The sequence below is a fragment of the Gopherus flavomarginatus genome, chromosome 21, assembly GCF_025201925.1.
Source record: "Gopherus flavomarginatus isolate rGopFla2 chromosome 21, rGopFla2.mat.asm, whole genome shotgun sequence".
NCBI classification, from domain to species: Eukaryota; Metazoa; Chordata; order Testudines; family Testudinidae; genus Gopherus; species Gopherus flavomarginatus.
In genome coordinates, this window is record NC_066637.1 from 19,258,681 (window position 1) to 19,279,115 (window position 20,435).

At 51.0% G+C, this 20,435-nt stretch overlaps 1 protein-coding gene across 3 annotated transcripts in view; it reads right to left on the minus strand.

The window, feature by feature from the left end:
- The window catches only part of EPHA8 (EPH receptor A8), a 125,279-nt gene that overhangs the window by 88,938 nt on the left and 15,906 nt on the right, over positions 1-20,435 (minus strand). For all 3 annotated transcript variants that reach the window (XM_050931190.1, XM_050931189.1, XM_050931193.1), the window contains exon 2: positions 12,299-12,363. In XM_050931190.1, the coding sequence (XP_050787147.1) occupies positions 12,299-12,363 (65 nt within the window). The remainder of the gene's footprint in view (positions 1-12,298; positions 12,364-20,435) is intronic.

Below are 20,435 nucleotides of genomic sequence, written 5' to 3' on the forward strand. Positions count from 1 at the left end.
GTGCCCCCAGACGATGGCACCCTTTACAGTCTGGGGCTCTGTGCTCTTGTAGTGCCACAGGGACATGCAGGCAGAGCACGTTCATAGCCCACCAGGTGCCCGTGCTGAGGGAAACCCACCAGCACTTGGTGTGCGCCTGGGGGCTGCACCTAGCAGCAAGCTTAGGGCACGGCCCTGCTGGGAGCAGAGGGAGGCAACGAGCACCCTGCAGGACGTGGCTTGGGGGGTGAATGATGTGACGGGCTGTCTCTTGATGAAGGAAGCCAGCGTGGGAAATTCCGTCCCTCGACAGGAGGTGTCTGTGACAGATTAGTCTGGCCGTGAACCGTATTTCACACGGGACAGAATTAATGCTGGGAATGAAGGCTCACCATTAGAGAAGCCCTGCATCTTCCATGAAGGCTGAGATGCCTTCAGGGTGACTCTCCAACCAAGGCAATTAACACCCTGAAGCCTGGTCATTCAGGCCAGGACCACAGGCAGCCAGCCCTAGTAGGGAGAGCAAGGGCTTTATTTAGTTAGGTAGCTTTTCAGAGAAGAGCCTGAGCTTAAGGTGCCTTTGCCAAAAACAACCAGGCTCAGTAAAATCCCTGTGTGACAATATTCCCCTTCCCCAGGCAAACAGCTGCCCCCGCAGCCCCTCCCTCCCCCAGCTTGGGTCAGCAGCTGGCTCTGAGAACAGGCCCTGATGCCAGTGTGGGGGGGCAGGGGTTGCATTCTAAGGTATCTGGCCCTGACAGAGTCTGCCCTGCCTCTCTGTTATGCAGCAGGGGAGGGGGCGACTCAGACGTCCACACTAATTTCAGCAGGGGCAGGATGGCACACGGAGATGAGCATCTCTCAGGCAGGCAGGTCCCAAACTACTGGGGACTCCATAAGGAAAAAACAATGCTTTAAATTCTACCTCGCGACCCAGGCACCACAGGGATGCTGGAGCCGGCACAGTGGCACGGGCGCCTTCTGAGACACAGTGCTCCATAAAGAAGCTGCAGCGTTCCGCACCTGCTTCTGTTTCCAGGTTGTCACCGGGTCCATCTACACGGCTGCTGGGAGGTGCAGTTCCCAGTGCATGGCTAGCACCTAAAGACAGCAGTGGGACCATGGTAACGTGGGTGGCTCAGGCTAGCAGCCCAAGTACAATCCCACCTGACCCCTGGGTATGTTTCGTGGGTGGCTAGCCTGAGCCGTCTGTGCCACTGCAGTCACACTGCTATTTTCTGGTGCAGGCCGGAGCACAGCTAGAGGATGCATGTCACTCTCTCAGCAGCTGTGGAGTCAGACTCTTGGAGTGCAGCCCTCTGCAGCATCTGTGCAAGAGGTGACGAAAGCATGGACAATGCAGTAAGGGCTGTATCTGAAAGAAATGGCTGCAACCGCCTAGCCCTGCGTGGATGGTAGAAAGCCCCCCAGACAGTGCTTCTGCCTGGCAGTACTTTGTTAAGACTGGTCCCAACTCCCTATCCCAGGTACCCTGTCTGGACCATGTGTTCATTTAATCCCGTGGCTTACAAGTACCCTTCCACCCGAGTTTCATGGCACTACTCGCACCTGGCAGCTTCTATGTTTCCAGGTTGAGGTAGCTTGGCAGGCATGGACCCTAACTCCCAGCGATAACATCTTAGCCCCCCCTCTTCACCAAATGTTATGCATTGAAGTAAAATATGATCCCTGGGTTGTGTCTGACGGGGGCACCTCACCATCCCCTAGGGCAGGAGTTCTTTGTTCCACATGTAATCACTTTAATGTGCAGTTGCTGCCCCCCTCCTGCTCCGCACAAGAATGCGAGGTGCAGGGTGTTCTTTTAGCTGCCCAACATGTTGCTAATGCCCACTCTGCCAACAAGCAAGTTGTTTTAGGTATCGATTCTCAATTTTGTTTAGACATTTTAATTGAGCAAGCCTCTCCCTCAGCTTTTGTTAAATTGTGGGACCAAATTTTTGCCCTAATTCGTAAATTCTCTCACCCTTCGTTCGTTACGCACTGTCCCTCCCATCGACCAGACTCTAACCCCCTGCATTCCAGTCTTGATCAAAGAATGAGAGAGCTCTCCCAAGTTCATATGGCAAATCCCGCCGTACAGGCAGACCCGCTGTTGCGCTGGCTCCACGAAGAATGGGGACACTTACCACCCACAAAATTGTACGGCCTGTTATCTAGCTTTTCTAACCAACAGCCTGACGTTAGCCGCAGTCAGTGCGAGCTCATTGTTCAGTCCTGCTTGCAGTGTGTGCAGGTAAAAACTATGAATCGTCCCCGATATGAGCGCTCTGCATACGCTGCAGAACACTTTGCCCCAGGTAGTACGTGGCAAGTTGACTTAATAGGACCCTTGCCAGGTGCTCGTCGTTTTCCAAAAGCCTTAGTTACTGTCGAGCTGGGGTCTCGACAAACCTTTTGTGTTCCTCTTAATAAAACCAACGCTGCTTCTGTCGCTGTGGCTCTTAAGCAAACCGCAGCTGCCTGGGGCACTCCCACTGAAGTCCAAGCAGACGGTGGACCACCCTTTACCAGCAAAAGCGTTGAACAGCTCATTTTCGGATGAGGGGCTTCCCTTCACATCCACACTAAATATCACCCTCAAAGCAATGGTGTGGTAGAGCGAAAAATCGCAGTCCTTAAAACTATGTTGCGAACAGCAAACCCCAACCCTGATTTTAAAAACTGGAGCTCATTTTTACCCCAGGTACTTATCGCACTCCACAAGAGTTACTCTCGCTGGCCTCACATTTCACCTACACCTAAGCCGCCTTGGTCCCCCATGTTTAACACCGGCCAACAGGTTTGGCTTACAGAACCCCAAGCCTCTGGCCATTGAAAACCTATAAAAACCACCATTCTCCGGGCCGGCAAGTACCCTAACACCTACTTAGTGGCTACAAGTACCCCCGGTAACAAGCTAGTTCATCATAACTGGCTCAGCAAATGTAGTTCTTAACAAACAAACTAATGCCCCTGAGCAGGGCTCCTATTATTCTGGTTTACAGGTTATACTGCCCTTCCTCACAACATCTTTGCCCACGGAACCCTTAGGAGAAGGTGGTCTACAAACATGGTTCGCCGCCTACTGGGTGCAGGAGGTCAGCGGAAACCAGTCCCTGTCAGCGCTGAATCCAGAAGATTGTCTTGTTTGCTCTACTCAGTTCTCACCTAAATATCCATTACCCTTTCAATTTGTACCAACAGTTTATAATTTTTCTTCATTTAATTTGTCTAATGTAAATTGTTCTTCCCCCTATGTGCAGTGGGCTGCTTCTAGTGTTTGGAATAATTGTTCTTCACAATTTAATTCTTATGTGTTTCCAGTTCTTAATGCTTCAGGTCGAAGTGATCATAGCTTTCCTTTAATTGATAGTATTAGAGTTCCAGCATCTCATTGTTGGGTTTTTGTTGGTAATAGTTTAACCCCAGCCCCTACTTGGGTGGGTACTTATTCTAATTGTTCTATGTGGAGTTTCTTTTATGCTAATACCTCCCTAACTAAATCCACTCTTACTTACACCTACTCCCCTCCCCTTCATTGTTCTTATCGTCTTAATTATAACATCCTTTTTGGAACCTTTTATACCTCCATAACACATACATATCTGTTCCAAGCCCAGCACATGCATCATGCTGAGGCTGCATGTATCAATCTTGCATCCAGCTTTTTCTCCATGGACAATAATAGGTGGAGCCAGACCACAATTTCTTCCTTAAGATTCGGTCATTTTTGGATTTGCTGTAATGTCGCATTTGCTGTGCTTCCTCCCAACCCCCGGGGTATATGCACCATTGGCACCCTGTATCTACAGGGGGGAGGTATTTATACCTTGCCATCTAGCCACCAACACCGTCGTAGTACCCACTCGTTTTGGACTCGTTTGCAAACAGCAGCTTCCTCCCTCGCCTCCTCTGTTGTTAGTTTTAACCCTGTCGGTTATATGATGTTACGTGACCAAGTGCTGTTTCAATCCCTTGCTATTGAAATGCTTGCTAATACTACAGCCAAAGGCCTCTCCTTAGTTAATCAGCAGTTAAATTCCCTTGTTCAGTATAGTATTCAAAATAGATTAATAATTCAATATTTGTTACAATCTCCCTCATTTTGTACTAAATTTGCTGAAGTATATCCCGAGTTTGCTGATAAATGTTGTGTTTCTTTGCCTTCTATTTCTCCTTATTTGTCCTCAATTGTTAAAGACCTGCAAACGTTGAGCTCTACTGTCAGAGTCACGAGAGTCCTTCCAGTTTTGGTCATGGCTCGATTGGTTTGGCCTTGCGCCCTACAAATCCTATTTCCAATCCCTGTTTGTGTCCCTTCTGGTTGGGCTCGCTCTTCTCTGTCTCGGATGTGCCTTCATTAAAGCCTGCATTCACAAGTTTGTTGCCTCGGCCTACATCGCTTCCACCCCCGAAGCGCATCCCCTCGTAGGTGGGAATGAGGAGTCGGACTCGGAAGTTTAGGTTTTTGGCCAAACTATTTCGGCCAGGGCACGGGGGCATGTTAAGATAAGTTCCTGTCTGCATCCTAAAGACTTGCCCATACCGGTATTGCCCTGGCCTCTTCCTTTGTCATTCAGTGTTAAAGGCATTCTGAACTATATGCATTTCCTCACCTTTTGGGGGCGAAGCCAGACTTTCAGGCACCTGCTCCCCTAATTGGTGTAAACTTTGCTTGTACCAATCAGAAACGAACACACACAGTTTTTGGGCCCCGTCCCCTATGACACTTCTATGATGTCATAGTGGGTATTTTAGGCTGGTCTGCCATGTGTAGGCAGAAGAGGAGAAAGAAAAACGAATCCTGTGTACCTTGTGCACAACCGTAACCGAGCCTGATCACCTCGAAGCCTCTCTCAGCTCATGTGTTTTAAGCAGAGTTTCTACGTTTGCCGGTCGTAATGAGTTGGTTTGTATTCGTAAGTATTGTTTATTATTAAATGCTGCATCCGTGTTTATAAATATTGTTTACTGCATCTTTGTTTATAAATATTGTTTAATAGTAAATATTTTAGCCATTGTATGTTTTAAGTTCCATTAACCCTATTAGCTAATCATACGCTGCTCCCCTACCCCTTGTAACTATCCCCAATAAAACTTTTAATTAATTAATTTTAGTTGTGTGCGTGTCTGCAGTTTGCATCGTGACCCAGACCCTCCTTGCATCCCTTACCTATACAGTCTATTGCCACATGCAGCCTGGTAAATAACAGCTCTGCATTTTTCTTTCGCCCCTGAAAGTACGTGGCAATCTACATGCTTCACAGCAGACCCAGCCTGGGAACTAATGGCAGACACGTGCCCTCACCGTGTGGGACAGACACAATCCTCAGCTACCTTCTGCTTGCTCCCCAACCACAAGCCACTATCTTACCTAGATTGATCTCAGCCAACCAGCTCTCACCTGTGTGCCAGTCTCACTGTGTGTCCGGTGTCAGGAGTTCTGGCTGGGCTGGGTGAGGCAGTGATGGAGAGTTGGGTGCTGTGACGAACTGGGAATGTTCTTAATGTTTGCTCTGAATACTGTGTTGGTGCCTCAGTGTCCCCATGGCAGTTCTTAAGTATCTGGCAGAGCAAAGGGCCAGTGTACCTAAATGCCTGGCACTCTGTCTCCTAGCAACTGATGGCCTGGGCCCCTCCTCTGCAAAGGTGCCAGCTGAAAGTATTGGAGACAAAGGGATCAGGTGACCTCCTGGCCCGGGAAAGGGGCTGAGCAGAGAGGAGAGGCTGGGAGGGGTTGTTAGTCTGGAGCTGGCTGGGGTCAAGGGTGGAGGGCAGACCTGGGGGTCTGGCTCACTGCCCCCCAGAAGGGACCCGGCCAAGGGGTCCGGTTTGCTGTCTCTGCAAGCTCTGTTTTAGACCCTGTTCCTGTCAGCGAATAAACCTCTGTTTTACTGGCTGGCTGAGAGTCACGTCTGACTGCAAAGTGGGGGTGCAGAACCCGGTGGCTTCCCCAGGACCCCGCTGGGGTGGACTCGCTGTGGGAAGCACACGGAGGGGCAGAGGATGCTGAATGCTCCAAGGAGAGACCCAGGAGGTGAAGCCGTGTGAGCTTCTTGCCCTGAACAAGTCTGCTCCAAGGGAGAGGAGGCTCCCCAAAGTCCTGACTGGCTTGGTGGGGAGCAGTTCCAGAGCATCGCCCGGTGACTCCGTGACAGGCGCCATCAGCATTCTGCAGACATATCGCATTGCAAACCCTTCCAGCAGCCCCATACACACTGAGAAGGAAGAGGGGCGCATGCCGTGGAGCTCCACACGAGAACACCCTTGGGGAGGAGGAGCCTGCTCCATGCCGCACAGTGATAACGTGCTGCTTTGGCCACTCCCAGGGCTGAAGGCAGCTGAGGTAGCAATCCTGGCATGGGCACACAATCTTAGCCCATCACCAGGAGGGGAAGGCCTGCCAAGGCTACCAGTGCAGTACCCAGCCCTGAAAGCACAAGGCCAGGACTTGAGGCTGCCAGAAGCATCAAGTTGGTCTGAAAATTGTTGTGCCACAACCTTCTATATACTCTGAACCAAAACTGCAAGACTGCACATGGGGCAGTAGCTAGCCAGATCATCAGTGCGACAAGCGTCATTTTCTGGACACAGCGGCTGGCCTCCCTATGGGCAGGAGCTGACAATCCCCACCAGAATCAGACCCAGCTCCCCTCTGCTGACCCTCACCAGCCAGGACAGACCTGGGCCCAAAGCACAGGCTGTTGGACAGAGGGTAGTAAGATGCTCATATGGGGTAATGCTCACTCGTCAATGGAGAAATCGTCGCAAGGGCACAATCTTCAAAGGATATTTTAAGTGGCAAATATGGAACAGGAAACACAGGAAGTGAAACTGCTTATCCAAAGCAACAAATGGGTTTAGGACGGGGTGCCGGAAGAAAGGGAGCCAAGGGGCCAGGCCCCTCTCACTTTTTACCAGCCATAAGGGCAAGTGACGGGGGAGAGGGTGCAGGGGGCTTGGGGAGAAGGGGCAGATTGAGGATGGGATCTTGGGGGAATGGGCAGCATGGGGACGGGCCCTTGGGGAGAAGAGGCGGTGTGGGGGTGGGGCCTTGGGGAGAAGGGGAGGAGCAAGGTTGGGGGTTCAGGGAGAAGGGGTGATGCAGGGACCGGGGCACAGTTCAGTGCCACTGCCCCCTGCACACTTTTAGGGACCTTCTGCCACTCCTGGTTTAGGAGGCCAGGAGCTGGGATGGTAAGAAACCACCATCATTGAAACCCAGACAGCATAAAGGTGGAGCTGATCAAAAGTTTTTCAACCAACCTTTTTTCCAGCCAAATAACGCCGCTCTGTCTAAACCAAAATGTTTTGCAGATACCTCTTGGTTTTGACAAGCCAAGCCTGGCACTCACCGAGGTGTTAAGAGACCTACCTTCAGCTCTGCCTCATTTGGCACAGAGACTTGAACTGGAATCTCTCACATTGCAGGTCAATGCACCGCCCACTGGGCTGTCTCAGCCCTGCCCCATATTTAATTATTTATACAAAGTAAAACACTTTTGATAGATTGGCTCTAGAGCCTTGTGGTGACCAAGTGGGAAAGAGGAGAAAGATGAGTCAAGGACACCACAGTCACAGGCCTGGGGGACAGGAAAGCGAGCGGAGTTGTCAGTTGAAGAAGTTCATTCTGGAGAGAGTGAGTGTGAGTTGGATGCAGGATGCCCGAGAGAAGCCACCAGAGGCTACAAGAGAGAGTGGAGGCTGGAGTGGGAAGCTTGGACATTGTCAGCATCGAGGGGGTGGCTCAAGGTACAGAGAAGAGGAGGGAACCAAAGACAAATGGCAGAGGAGCAGAAAGAAGAATGCAGAGATGCTGGATGAGTCTTCAGCACAGCAGGAGAAGAAGCAGGAGCCAGGAGACGAGCGAATGCAAAGGCAGATGATGTGCTCAGCTGTGTCTCAAGCAACAGAGGGACCCAGGAGAATAAGAAAATTAACTTAGGATGCAAAACTACACATCAGGGCAGATCCTCAGCTAGTGTAAATGGGCAACGTTCCACTGCAGTTAACAGAGATACTCTGTTTTACACCTGCTGGGGCCTGGCCCCAGAAGATTAACCAAAAGGATTCATTAGAGAGCTGGTGGGAGGGATGGAAAGGGCGGAATGCGGCAGGTTCAGCTTGGCAAAGGAACAGCCACAGGGCGAGATGTGACTACAGTCTGTGAGTGTCTGAAGGGTGTGACTACCTAGGAGGGGAAGGAATTGTGCAGGACATTACAAAGGGGAACAGAATGAAAGCGAACAAAGGAAAATTGACTCTGAATGTCAAGCAGCACCGAAGCAGGGTTTTACTGGATGAAAATGTGGAATTGTTTCCTGAAGGATGTGGCAAAAGCCTCATTGCCTGAGTATTTAAACCTAGGCTGGACAAACCACTGGACACCATATTGTGAGGAACAGTCTGGGGCTTGTATGCAGATAGGCAGCATGGCTGGAAAGGTCTAACCATCTACAATATATTCTCTTTGCAGGTGTGACAAAGTTCCTCCTCTACCTTGGTGGGTCCTGCACTTATCAGCGGATTTGCTCGCCTCACAGATTCACCCTGTGGGTCGGGAAACAGCCCACAGACCTTCTCCTCTGGTAGAAGCCACAGTCCAGGTCAATTCCTCCTGTGTCTGATCCGGAGTTGGGAGGTTTGTGGGGAACCCGGGCCCACCCTCTACTCCAGGTTCCAGTCCAGGGCCCTGTGGACTGCAGCTGTCTAGAGTGCCTCCTGAAACAGCTGCGCAACAGCTACAACTCCCTTGGCTACTTCCCCATGGCCTCCTCCCAATAGCTTCTTTGTCCTCGTCACCAGACCGTCCTCCTGATATCTGATAACACTTGTACTTCTCAGTCCTCCAGCAGTATGGCTACTCACTCAGCTTCTCACATGCCTCTTGCTCCCAGGTCCTCACACGCACTTCCTCTCCCCTGGCTCCCTTTGGCCTGACTGGAGTGAGCCCTTTTATAGCATCAGAGGGGCCTTAATTAGAGTCAGGTGCTTAACAGCCTCACCGGACTCTTAGCAGGTTAATTGGGGTCAGGTGTTCTAATTAGCCTGGAGCAGCCCCTGCTCTGGTCACTCAGGGAATCATAGAATAGAATCATAGAATCATAGAATATCGGGGTTGGAAGGGACCTCAGGAGGTATCTAGTACAACCCCCTGCTCAAAGCAGGACCAGTTCCCAACTAAATCATCCCAGCCAGGGCTTTGTCAAGTCTGACCTTAAAAACCTCTAGGGAAGGAGATTCCACCACCTCCCTAGGTAACCCATTCCAGTGCTTCACCACTCTCTGAGTGAAAAAGTTTTTCCTAATATCCAACCTAAACCTCCTCCACTGCAACTTGAGACCATTATTAATTTGTCTAGGTCCCTCTGTATCCTATCCCTACCCTCCAGTGTATCTACCACTCCTCCAAGTTTAGTGTCATCTGCAAACTTGCTGAGGGTGCAGTCCACGCCATCCTCCAGATCATTAATGAAGATATTGAACAAAACCGGCCCCAGGACCGACACTTTGGGCACTCCACTTGAAACCGGCTGCCAACTAGACATGGAGCCATTAATCACTACCCATTGAGCCCGATGATCTAGCCAGCTTTCTATCCACCTTATAGTCCAATCATCCAGCCCATACTTCTTTAACTTGCTGGCAAGAATACTGTGGGAGATCGTGTCAAAAGCTTTCCTAAGTCAAGGAATAACACATCCACTGCTTTCCCCTCATCCACAGAGCTAGTTATCTCCTCATGGAAGGCAATTAGGTTAGTCAGGCATGACTTGCCCTTGGTGAATCCATGCTGACTGTTCACTTTCCTCTCCTCTAAGTGCTTCAGAATTGATTCCTTGAGGACCTGGTCCATGATTTTTCCAGGGACTGAGGTGAGGCTGACTGGCCTGTAGTTCCCCAGATCCTCCTTCTTCCCTTTTTTAAAGACGGGCACTACATTAGCCTTTTTCCATTCATCCGGGATCTCCCCCGTTCGCCATGAGTTTTCAAAGATAATGGCCAATGGCTCTGCAATCACATCCACCAACTCCTTTAGCACCCTCGGATGCAGCGTATCCGGCCCCATGGACTTGTGCTCATCCAATTTTTCTAAATAGTCCTGAACCACTTCTTTCTCCACAGAAGGCTGGTCACTTTCTCCCCATACTGTGCTGCCCAATGCAGCAGTCTGGGAGCCGACCTTGTTTGTCAAGCCAGAGGCAAAAAAATCATTGAGTACATTAGCTTTTTCCACATCCTCTGTCACCAGGTTGCCTCCCTCATTCAGTAAGGGGCCCACACTTTCCTTGACTTTCTTCTTGTTGCTAACATACCTGAAGAAACCCTTCTTGTTACTCTTAACATCTCTTGCTAGCTGCAACTCCAAGTGTGATTTGGCCTTCCTGATTTCACTCCTGCATGCCTGAGCAACATTGTTATACTCCTCCTTGGTCATTTGTCCAATCTTCCACTTCTTGTAAGCTTCTTCTTTGAGTTTAAGATCAGCAAGGATTTCACTGTTAAGCCAAGCTGATCGCCTGCCATATTTACTATTCTTCCTACACATCAGGATGTTTTTTTCCTGCAACCTCAATAAGAATTCTTTAAAATACAGCCAGCTCTCCTGGACTCCTTTCCCCCTCATGTTATTTTCCCAAGGCATCCTGCCCATCAGCTCCCTGAGGGAGTCAGAAAACTGCTTATCCAGGGGCCAGTAATCTCCCTTCTACTATTCTGCTGTTCCCAACTGGCCTGGGTACTCATCACTGCAGTTTCTAAGTGCTAAAATTGGAGCTGAGCCAATGATTTGATCTACTTACATATTTGATAATATTTTATATAAAATCTCATCATCGTTATTATTAAGAATTCACAGTTTGGATCACTCCTTCTCAAACAGATAGAGCAGAGAGACTCCAGCAACAGATCAGAGAAAATGATTGGAGGCTTGGAATGATTCCTCTATGAGAAGGAATTGAAAAAATTAGGGCCACTGAGTTTAGAGAGGAGAAGAAAAAGAGGGGAACGTAAAAACTCAACACTTTTGAGAAGGCCACTCCAGCAACCCAATGCTGCACATTTCAGTTACGCTAGAAGCTGTGTTGCTTCATTGTGATTGGCCACATAAGTCGAGTGGGACTGTTTCTGTTCCCCGATTGGATGAGCACAAGTATCAGGGCAGGCACCAACATCACCACAGCCAGCGCAATCACTAGTTCTAGGCATAACAGCCCCTCCCTGACTCACGGACGTGCACATGTATGGCCAGATGCTGATCCCATCTCATCGTGAAGTGTGCCCAAGTCCATGTCTGGCACAGAAAAGTGCTATTCAGTGTGAGGGAGGCTCAGTGTGCCCAATGCAGACAATGAAACCACAGGGCTACGGCTAAAACCTCAGGAGAACCTGGCACTTTCCAAGTCTCATTTCCATCTTGTGACACTGGCCCGCAGTAGTGCCCAGCATAATGCCAACAGGCAGTGGGGGCACTCGGTGACACAGCCACCTGGGGAGGAGCAGATGGGCTGCAAATCACAGCTGAGAAGGCACAATCTGCAGAAAGGAAACAGTAACTGGGCAAACAAATTGGGGTTGGTTTGTATTTCGCTCCCAGGCTGGGTCCACTATAAATGTGTGTTGTTAGGGGTGCTGTCCATGGGTGAGGGAAGTCGAACATGGGGAACTGTGTGTGTGTAGTGTGTGTGCATCCATGTGAGGTGCAAGGGAAGGTGTGCCCATGTTTGGAGGGCAGTTGGTGCGTTTGAATGGTGGCTTGCTTGTGGGTAGGCGTGATGGTAACAGTTTGTGCTGTTTCCAGCTGCAGGTAGGAATCAGTGGCTTGCAGTTACAGCCCTTTCATAGCCTGTCGAGGTGTGTCACCAGCTGTGCTATCTTACAGAGTTGTCTTTTAACAATACCAGTTTTGTGCCACACAAATACCCAGTGCTCTGTTAGTGCCAATTGTGGTAATCTTGAGGCTGATAAGAAACTGCCGTGTAACTCCAGCCTCCTGGGTTGTGCTAGACAACAAGCAAAGGAGACTCCAACTCCTGCGCATGCTCAAACCAGTATAGCCAAGTAGGGCCTGAGAACACCTCACCAGACACCCACTCGTGCCAAGGAGACATCCCAGGGCAACAGCGCTGTGCCCCAGACCCATCAGGCAAACTCTGCCAAGCTCAGCTGCAGGCTGAAGAGGCTTATACGTTCACCAGGAAGAAGGCATTGCTGTCTCCTTTCCATTTACACCGAAGCTGCCCAGAAGGGCCACAGGCAACATGCACTGCTGGTTCCCAAAGACCCCGTTTCTTCAGTGTGCCGATAGCCTCATACTCACCCCGTGCGACGGGTAGGTCAGCCAGCCCCAGTCCCCGGGGATCATTGCTGTGTCCAGCAAGTTCACTGGAAAACATGAGAGTAAAAAAGGCATTAGAAAACTGCTAACCTTTCACAAACAGCCTGAAAAGCAGCACACTCCAAGCTACACCGTGAGACCGTGTGCTCCCACCTCACAGCACAACCCAAGCTACACCATGAAACTCTGTGCTCCCACCCCACAGCACACTCCAAGCTACACCGTGAGGCTCTGTGCTCCCACCCCACAGCACACCCCAAGCTATACCGTGAGGCCGTGCGCTCCCACCCCCCACAGCACACCCCAGGCTACACCGTGAAGCCGTGTGCTCCTACCCCCCACAGCACACCCACCTATACCGTTAGGCTGTTACACCTGGGGGAATTCTGCACCACTGCGAACATCTGGAATTTATGTCCCCTGCAGTTTCTTTGCTTTCCCGCAGAAAACTGACTTTCTGATGGGGAAGCAAAGGGAAGCGACAAGAGCAGACATGCAACTCTCTCCAGCAGTGTGTTTGGGTACCCAGCGCAGCCAGCAGAGAGGTAAATCACTGTGAGGCAGAACTGGGGAAGACCTGGCTTGTGACTCCTACCCCGTGCCAGGCTCAGCTACTAGTTCCAGCTAGGTTGGGGAGGACGGGACTTCCTGTTCCCCTACACAGCATCTGGGGCCCATGTCAGACCCACTTCCAGATTTCTTCTCCAGCAGCAGGAAGCTCTGCAAATTCCCCTCTCATTCCCACTTCCTGCGCCCATCACTCCTCAGCTGAAGGGGGAGGGATCCCTCTACAGGGAGCTACTCCCCCATCCACCCAACCCACATGCATCCAGACCCCCTCATACCCAGACCCTCCTGCCAAGCCTCACTCTCACACTCAGAACCAGTCTGATGAGCTCCACTGTCCCTGCACCTGGACCACCCTGACGAGCCACCTGCACCCAGATCCTCACCTCACTGAGCCCCAACCAGCTGCACCTGGACCCCCACCCCACTGAGTCCCACTCCCCCAGCATCTGGACCCTCCTGCAGATTCCCTTTACTATTGCACCCAGAACTCCCCAACAAGCCCCTGTGCATCCAGATCCCCCACACACTCAGATTGCCCCACACAGAACCCTCTCAACCAACCCCTAGATCCCCTCCACACTTGGATCCTGCTGGGCTGAGTCTGCCGGCCCACACCTGGTGCACGTGGCACAGAGGGGCCAGCCCTGTCCTCCCCTGTCTGGGCTGGGTGCAGCCTCACCGCTGAGTCTGTGTCCCGAGGGGAGCTGTGCAATGATCTCCCACCCTGTGCAGCCAGTGGCCTGTGCTCTCCAAGGCCATGCTGGAGCCTCGACATTGATTTGACAAATAAAATTTGCAGAATTTTGCAGATTTTAAAATATTGTGCACAAAATGTTTATTGCAGGGGTTGGCAACCTTTCAGAAGTGGTGTGCCGAGTCTTCATTTAATCACTCTAATTTAAGGTTTTGTGTGCCAGTAATACATTTTAACATTTTTAGAAAGTCTCTTTCTATAAGTCTATAATATAACTAAATTATTGCTGTTTGCAAAGTAAATAAGATTTTTTAAATGTTAAGAAGCTTCATTTAAAACTAAATTAAAATGCAGAGCCCCCCCGGACCAGTGGCCAGGACCCAGGCGCTAAGTGCCACTGAAAATCACCTTGTGTGCCGCCTTTGGCACACGTGCCATAGGTTGCCTATCCCAGGTTTATTGTATTGGTGCAGAATGCCCTCAGGAGTACTGTGTGCTCCCATATCCACCTACACCAAGTGTGCTCCCATATCCACCTACACCTCAGACTGGGGGTCGGGACCCCTCAGGGGGTTGCAAGATTATGACCTGGGTTGCGAGCTGTCAGCCTCCACCCCAAACCCTGCTTCACCTTCAGCATTTATAATGGTGTTAGATATTTTAAAAAAGTGTTTTTGATTGATAAGGGCGATTGCACTCAGGCTTAGTGGTCGAAAGAGGTCACCACTGCAAAAGTCTGAGAACCACTGACCAACACTCGTAGCTTCATGGATTCCAAGGCCAGAAGAAACCACTGAGATCACCTAGTCCGACCTCCCTTATAACTCAGACCAGAGAACTTCCCCAAAATAATTCCTAGAGCAGATCTTGTAGAACAATGTCCAGTCTTCATTTAAAAATTGTCAGTGATGGAGAATCCTCCACAACCCTTGGAAAATTGTTCCAATGGTTGTTTACCCTCACTGTCAAAAATGTACGTCTTATTTCCAACCTCAAATTTTCCAGCTCCAACTTCCAGCCATTGGATCATGTTAGACCTTTCTCTGCTAGACGGAAGAGCCACTTTTAAATATTTATTCCCCATGGGGGCACTTACATACTGTGACCAAGTCACCCCTTAAGCTTCTCTTTGTTAAGCTAAGTAGATGGATCTCCTTGAGTCTGTCACTCTAAGGCTGGTTTTCTAATCCTTTAATCATTCGTGCGGCTCTTTGCTAAACCAGCTCTAATATATCCACATCCTCCTTGAATTGTGGGCACCAGAACTGGACACAGGATCCCAGCAGCAGTCACATCAATGCCAAACAGAGAGATAAAATGACCTCTGTGCTCCTACTCGAGAGTCCCCTGTTCTTGCATCCCATAATCAAGTTAGCCCATTTGGTCACACAGTCGCATTGGGAGCTTGTGTTCAGCTGAGTATGCACACACACCCCCAATCCTTTTCAGAGTCCCTGCTTCCCAGGAGAGAGCCCCCCATCCTGCAGTCTTTGTTCTAGAGGTATAAAGTGGTGGGATGTCAGAAGAGGGGACAAATGCCCCCGGACTCCTCTCCCAGCACCTCTCCCCACTTACCTCCTACAGGAGGGGACAGTGCACAGCTGGGAGAAGTGAATGGTGATTGCAGAGCAAACGAGAGGTGAAGCTAGTGTGACAGATCTTTAGGGGAGCTGTGAGTGTGGGGAAAGGGTGTGGTGGGTCCGATTCCTGTTTGGTCTGCCCTGTCCCTCACCATCCCTGCACAGGGCAGCACTTTGCACCTGATTAGAATCACAGAACATCAGGATTGGAAGGGACCTCAGGAGGTCATCTAGTCCAACCCCCTGCTCAAAGCAAGGCCAATCCCCAAATAAATCATCCCAGCCAGGACTTTGTTGAGCCTACCTTAAAACCTCCAAGAAAGGAGATTCCACCACTTCCCTAGGGAACCCATTCCAGTGCTTCACCACCCTCCCAGTGAAAAAGCTTTTCCTAATGTTCAACCTAAACCTCCCCCACTGCAACTTGAGACCATTACTCCTTGTTCTGTCATTGGGTACCACTGAGAACAGTCTAGATCCATCCTCTTTGGAATCCCCTTTCAGGTAGTTGAAAGCAACTTTCAAATCTCCCCTCATTCTTCTCTTCTGCAGACTAAACAATCCCAGTTCCCTCAGCCTCTCCTCATAAGTCATGTGCTCCAGCCCCCTAATCATTTTTGTTGCCCTCCGCTGGACTCTTTCCAATTTTTCCACATCCTTCTTGTAGTGTGGGGCCCAAAACTGGACACAGTACTCCAGATGAGGCCTCACCAATGTTGAATAGTAGGCTCAAGCCCCTACTTATACAGCCCAAAATGCGATTAGCCTTCTTGGCAACAAGGGCACACTGTTGACTCATATCCAACTTCTCTTCCACTGTAACCCCTAGGTCCTTTTCTGCAGAACTGCTGCCTAGCCACTCAGTCTCTACTCTGTAGCGGTACATGGGATTCTTCCGTCCTAAGTGCAGGACTCTGCACTTGTCCTTGCTGAACCTCAGACTTCTTTTGGCCCAATCCTCTAATTTGTCCAGGTCCCTCTGTATCCTATCCCTACCCTCCAGCGTATCTATCACTCCTCCCTGTTTAGTGTCATCTGCAAACTTGCTGAGGGTGCAGTCCACGCCATCCTCCAGATCATTAATGAAGATATTGAACAAAATCGGCCCCAGAACCGAGCCTTAAGACACTCAGCTTGATACCGGCTGCCAGCTAGACATGGAGCCGTTGATCACTACCTGTTGAGCCCGACAATCCACCTTATTGATTCAGCACATACTTCTTTAACTTGCTGGCAAGAAAGCTGGGGGGGACGGTATCAAAAGCTTTGCTGCTGTCACTAGGTTGCCTCCCTCATTCAGTAAGGGGCTCACACTTTCCTTGACCACCTTCTTGTTGCTAACATACCTGAAGAAACCCTTCTTGTTACCCTTAACATCTCTTGCTAGCTGCAACTCCAAGTGTGATTTGGCCTTCCGGATTTCACCTCTGCATGCCTGAGCAATATTTCTATACTCCTCCCTGGTCATCTGTCCAATCTCTCACTTCTTGTAAGCTTCTTTTTTGTGTTTAAGATCAGCAAGGATTTCACTGTTAAGACAAGCTGGTCACCTGCCATATTTACTGTTCTTCCTACATATCAGGATGGTTTGTCCTGCACCCTCAAGAAGGATTCTTTAAAATACAACCAGCTTTCCCCATCATTTTATTCTCCCAGGGGATCCTGAGGGAGTCAAAGTCTGTTTTTCTGAAGTCCAGGGTCCATATTCTGCTGCTCTCCTTTCTTCCTTGTATCAGGATCCCTGCTGAGGGTCTCACCCTTGGGGCACTGGGTCCGTGGCTGTAACTCTGCTCACAGACAGGGAGCAGATGACTAAGGGGAACAGGCCAATTTGCAGGGGCTCTTCTTTCCTGGAGTCACTGAGAGTTTGTAGTGCAGGTCCCTTGCTGGGCTGGGGAGGGACAGGGCTCTAGCCCTGGTGATGTTCTGCTAACAGGGAGCTGTGTGCTCAGCCAGGCTCTGCAAACTGCTGCAGACCAGGGTCCTCTGCACAAGGATCCATGCACCGTCCAGCACATTGGCACTCCCATGTATCAGCCCCTCCTGAGGAAATGGGAGGTGGGACATGACAGAGAGCAGGAGGGGCCAGGAGAGGAGGGGAAGGACTTCACACATTCTCCTGAGCCTGCCTTGGCCCAGTGCAGCACTCACCTCGCTGGGCTGGCAGTTTCTCATCATCTTCTGGAGGCTCAGCTGAGCCCTTTCAACTCACTTCATGCATGGTGTGATTGGGGTTTGAAGTCTGCAGACCAAATGTTGCCCTGCTGTCCAGCCCAAAACAGCCCCCAACATGCCTCTGCCAACACCACACGAGAGATTGGGGTTCCCACGAACAGACTGCAGGGGAGAGGCTGCATGAGGAGTGCCATCAAAGTCACCCCTTCTAATGCCCTCCTCCAACGGGGAATCTAGCTTAAGGAGGAGAACCAGACAAATCAATCCAGGGAGAGGAAAGCTGCTTAGGCCAGGGGAGGGACAAGGATGTCTTTAAACACTCTCAAGAGTTTTCTATTTAAGCCAGTTCAATGTCTTCGGGGAGAACAGAGAGGAAGCCAGCATGGAATAAAATCAGAGAGGGGAGAGCTGCCTGCCGGCTGCAATCTGATACGCTCGGCTCCCATTAGTCCGATACTGATGTGCCCAGCAGTTCAGCAACTGCTCAGAATTAGCCACAGGCACGGTGGCAGCAGGAAGCGCACGCCTGCCCTAGAAACGCTCTGCATCTGGTTTGTTTCCCTGGACGCTTCAGTCAATAATGCTTGTAAGGCAAAGAGGAGATTGCGATTCCCGGAGTCTCTCAGCAGGCTCAGCCTTGTATCAGAAGCAGGTCAAACTGACCTTCCATTGCTCCTATCGACCAGCAATCGACCCTCCCACCTGCTCTCTCCAGCCTCTCCCTGCTTCGCTACTGCTTGATCTTTGGCTTGGACAATCTCTTAGCCCTCCGGCATGGAGCCACCCCTGCAATGGCCTGTAACCCTCCCTGCACTTCGCCAGCATCAGGCCTCTACCCCCGCACAGCACAGCAACACACCTCAGCACCGCCCACCACCAGCTCAATGGCCCCTTGGTAGCAGACACCGTGAGCATGTGGGTGAAACGCTGCTGGCTCGAGCTTGCTCTGCGATGTGGCAGGCAGGGGAAAGGTGCTCAGAAAGGCCAGATACTGACTCCCTAGATAGGGGTGTCTACAGCCCTGCTTTGCAGGAGGGTACCCAGACTCTGGGTAGGGCTGTCACGCATTCGGGTTTTAGCCGGACAGTCTGGTTTTTGACTTCTTTGCCCGGGTGCCAGTTAGGGATGCCAGGTGTCTGTTTTTTTTAAATTGGAAAGTCAAGTCGAAAAGGGGACCTGGCACTGTCCAGTCAGATGCACTGACTGGACACCAACAGTCTGGTTACCACGGGCCGGGGGAGGCACCGGGTCATTAACCCACACCAGCCCCTGCTCAGCCGGGGCCACCTTCTACCTGCAGGCCGGCTCCTTGTCAGGCTGCAGCAGCTCCCTGAGCAGAGGGAGCCCAGCTGTGGTGGGAGGGAGGTAGAGACAATCCAGCAAGGGGAGGGGAGGGAGAGGGGAGAGAGGTGTAAGCAACAGGGGCGAGACCTTGGGGGAAGAGGCAGAAAAGGGGGCATGGCCTCAAGGAAACAGGTGGGGCAGGGGCCGGGCCTTGGGGAAGAGGTGGGGCAGGACCTCAGGGGTCCGGCTGCCAGCAATTAGAAAGGCATGGCAACAAGGCACATTGGCCAGAGTGTGCGCTCCAGTGTGGCCACCCCAATTGCAAGGCTTTGCAGAGGCAGCTCAAAATATCAGCCGGCACCTGCAGGCACAGAAGCAGGGACCTTGGGCCACTGACGATGTCATCAGACAGCTGCCAAGCGTCCACCCTGATCCTTCTCGCCTCCCCAGGATCAGGCTCCTTTGCACCAACATACCTGTGTCCACACTGGGGGTTGCACTTATTTCACTATGTCAGTAGAAAATCACAGCCCTAAGTGAAATAATTCAGTTGGCACAAAAGTGGTGTGGAGACCAGACCTGGGCAGCAGGCGGGCCTGATCCTGGCTGGGGACTATGGGAACTGTAATACAAACAATAAACACCACAGCTGAACCCGCCGCTGCTGGGCTCCCTCAAGGCCAGGACGGAGACTCCAGCAAGCAGGGCATTCTCCTCTAGCAAGGGCGGGCTCCATGCAGCGCTGCCCATGCAGCCAGAGGAACAGCACCACCTTCACTTACTATTACAGCTCAGGGAACGAGTGGCAGAGGCAGGTAGTGGGGAAGCGAGCTGACTGCGACAGGCCCAGGGATCACGCTCCTGACAGAGCAGATTAGGGGCTTTGGAGCCATTTATTAATCTTAGCAGAACAATTGGAAAGAATTTCCAGGGTTTCATTGGCTCGGCAGCAGGATGAGGCCCTATGCTCCCGGTGAGGCGCTGCGCAGACTGCCAAAGAGCTGCCTTGCCCTCAGCACACAGTAATTACCTCCGAGATCTCACTTCCATTGTTATTTGTTATTGTTAATCGGAAGATTTTCTGCCTATTTGCCCTGGGTAATTTGCCCAGCAAGGGGCAGGGTGCAGGAGATTTCCTCCTTGGAATGGTGCAGCAGGCTACCTGCATCCTCGGCAACATGCTTACTCGCCGGCCAGGCAGCAGGGAGGTCGCTGCTAGCATAGGCCCTGCTGGGATCCACCACGTGGAAATCGGCCACTGTGTTTGAAAACAGCTCCCTAGGCCAGCAAAGACACAGCCTCAGATCGCACCGTGAGAGACATGGAAGGCTTTGGAAGCCTGCTAAGATCCAGGGTTAAGGTTCCATGTATGCCTGGCAGCCTCTGCTTGTGCTGCATGGCTCTTGCAGTGCAACTCTCCTGCGGCACCATGCCTTGGGCAGTGGCAGGAAATGAAGCAGCTACATTCTGTCCAATCTAGGACCCATCCGGAGTTGTGTACCCAGGTCCCCGTGTGCAGGGGGAGAGGTAACGAGCATTTACGTTATTAGAAAATAAATGGCTATTGGACACATGTGTAGCTCCCATCTAGCCCTAAGGATGCAGTCTCCACACCATGTGCTCATGTATGGAAGCAGATACTCTGTTCTTATGGCATAAAAATGAGGCTCACAACCCCATAGACGTGCTGCAGGACATGATGCGACTGGCCCAGTCTGCAGAAATCTGACTGGTTTTACTTGTCATTGTAATAGTGATTATATTTTACACTTAATCTGTGGCTCGTAAGAGTGAGTAAACAGCCTTATCCCTACCT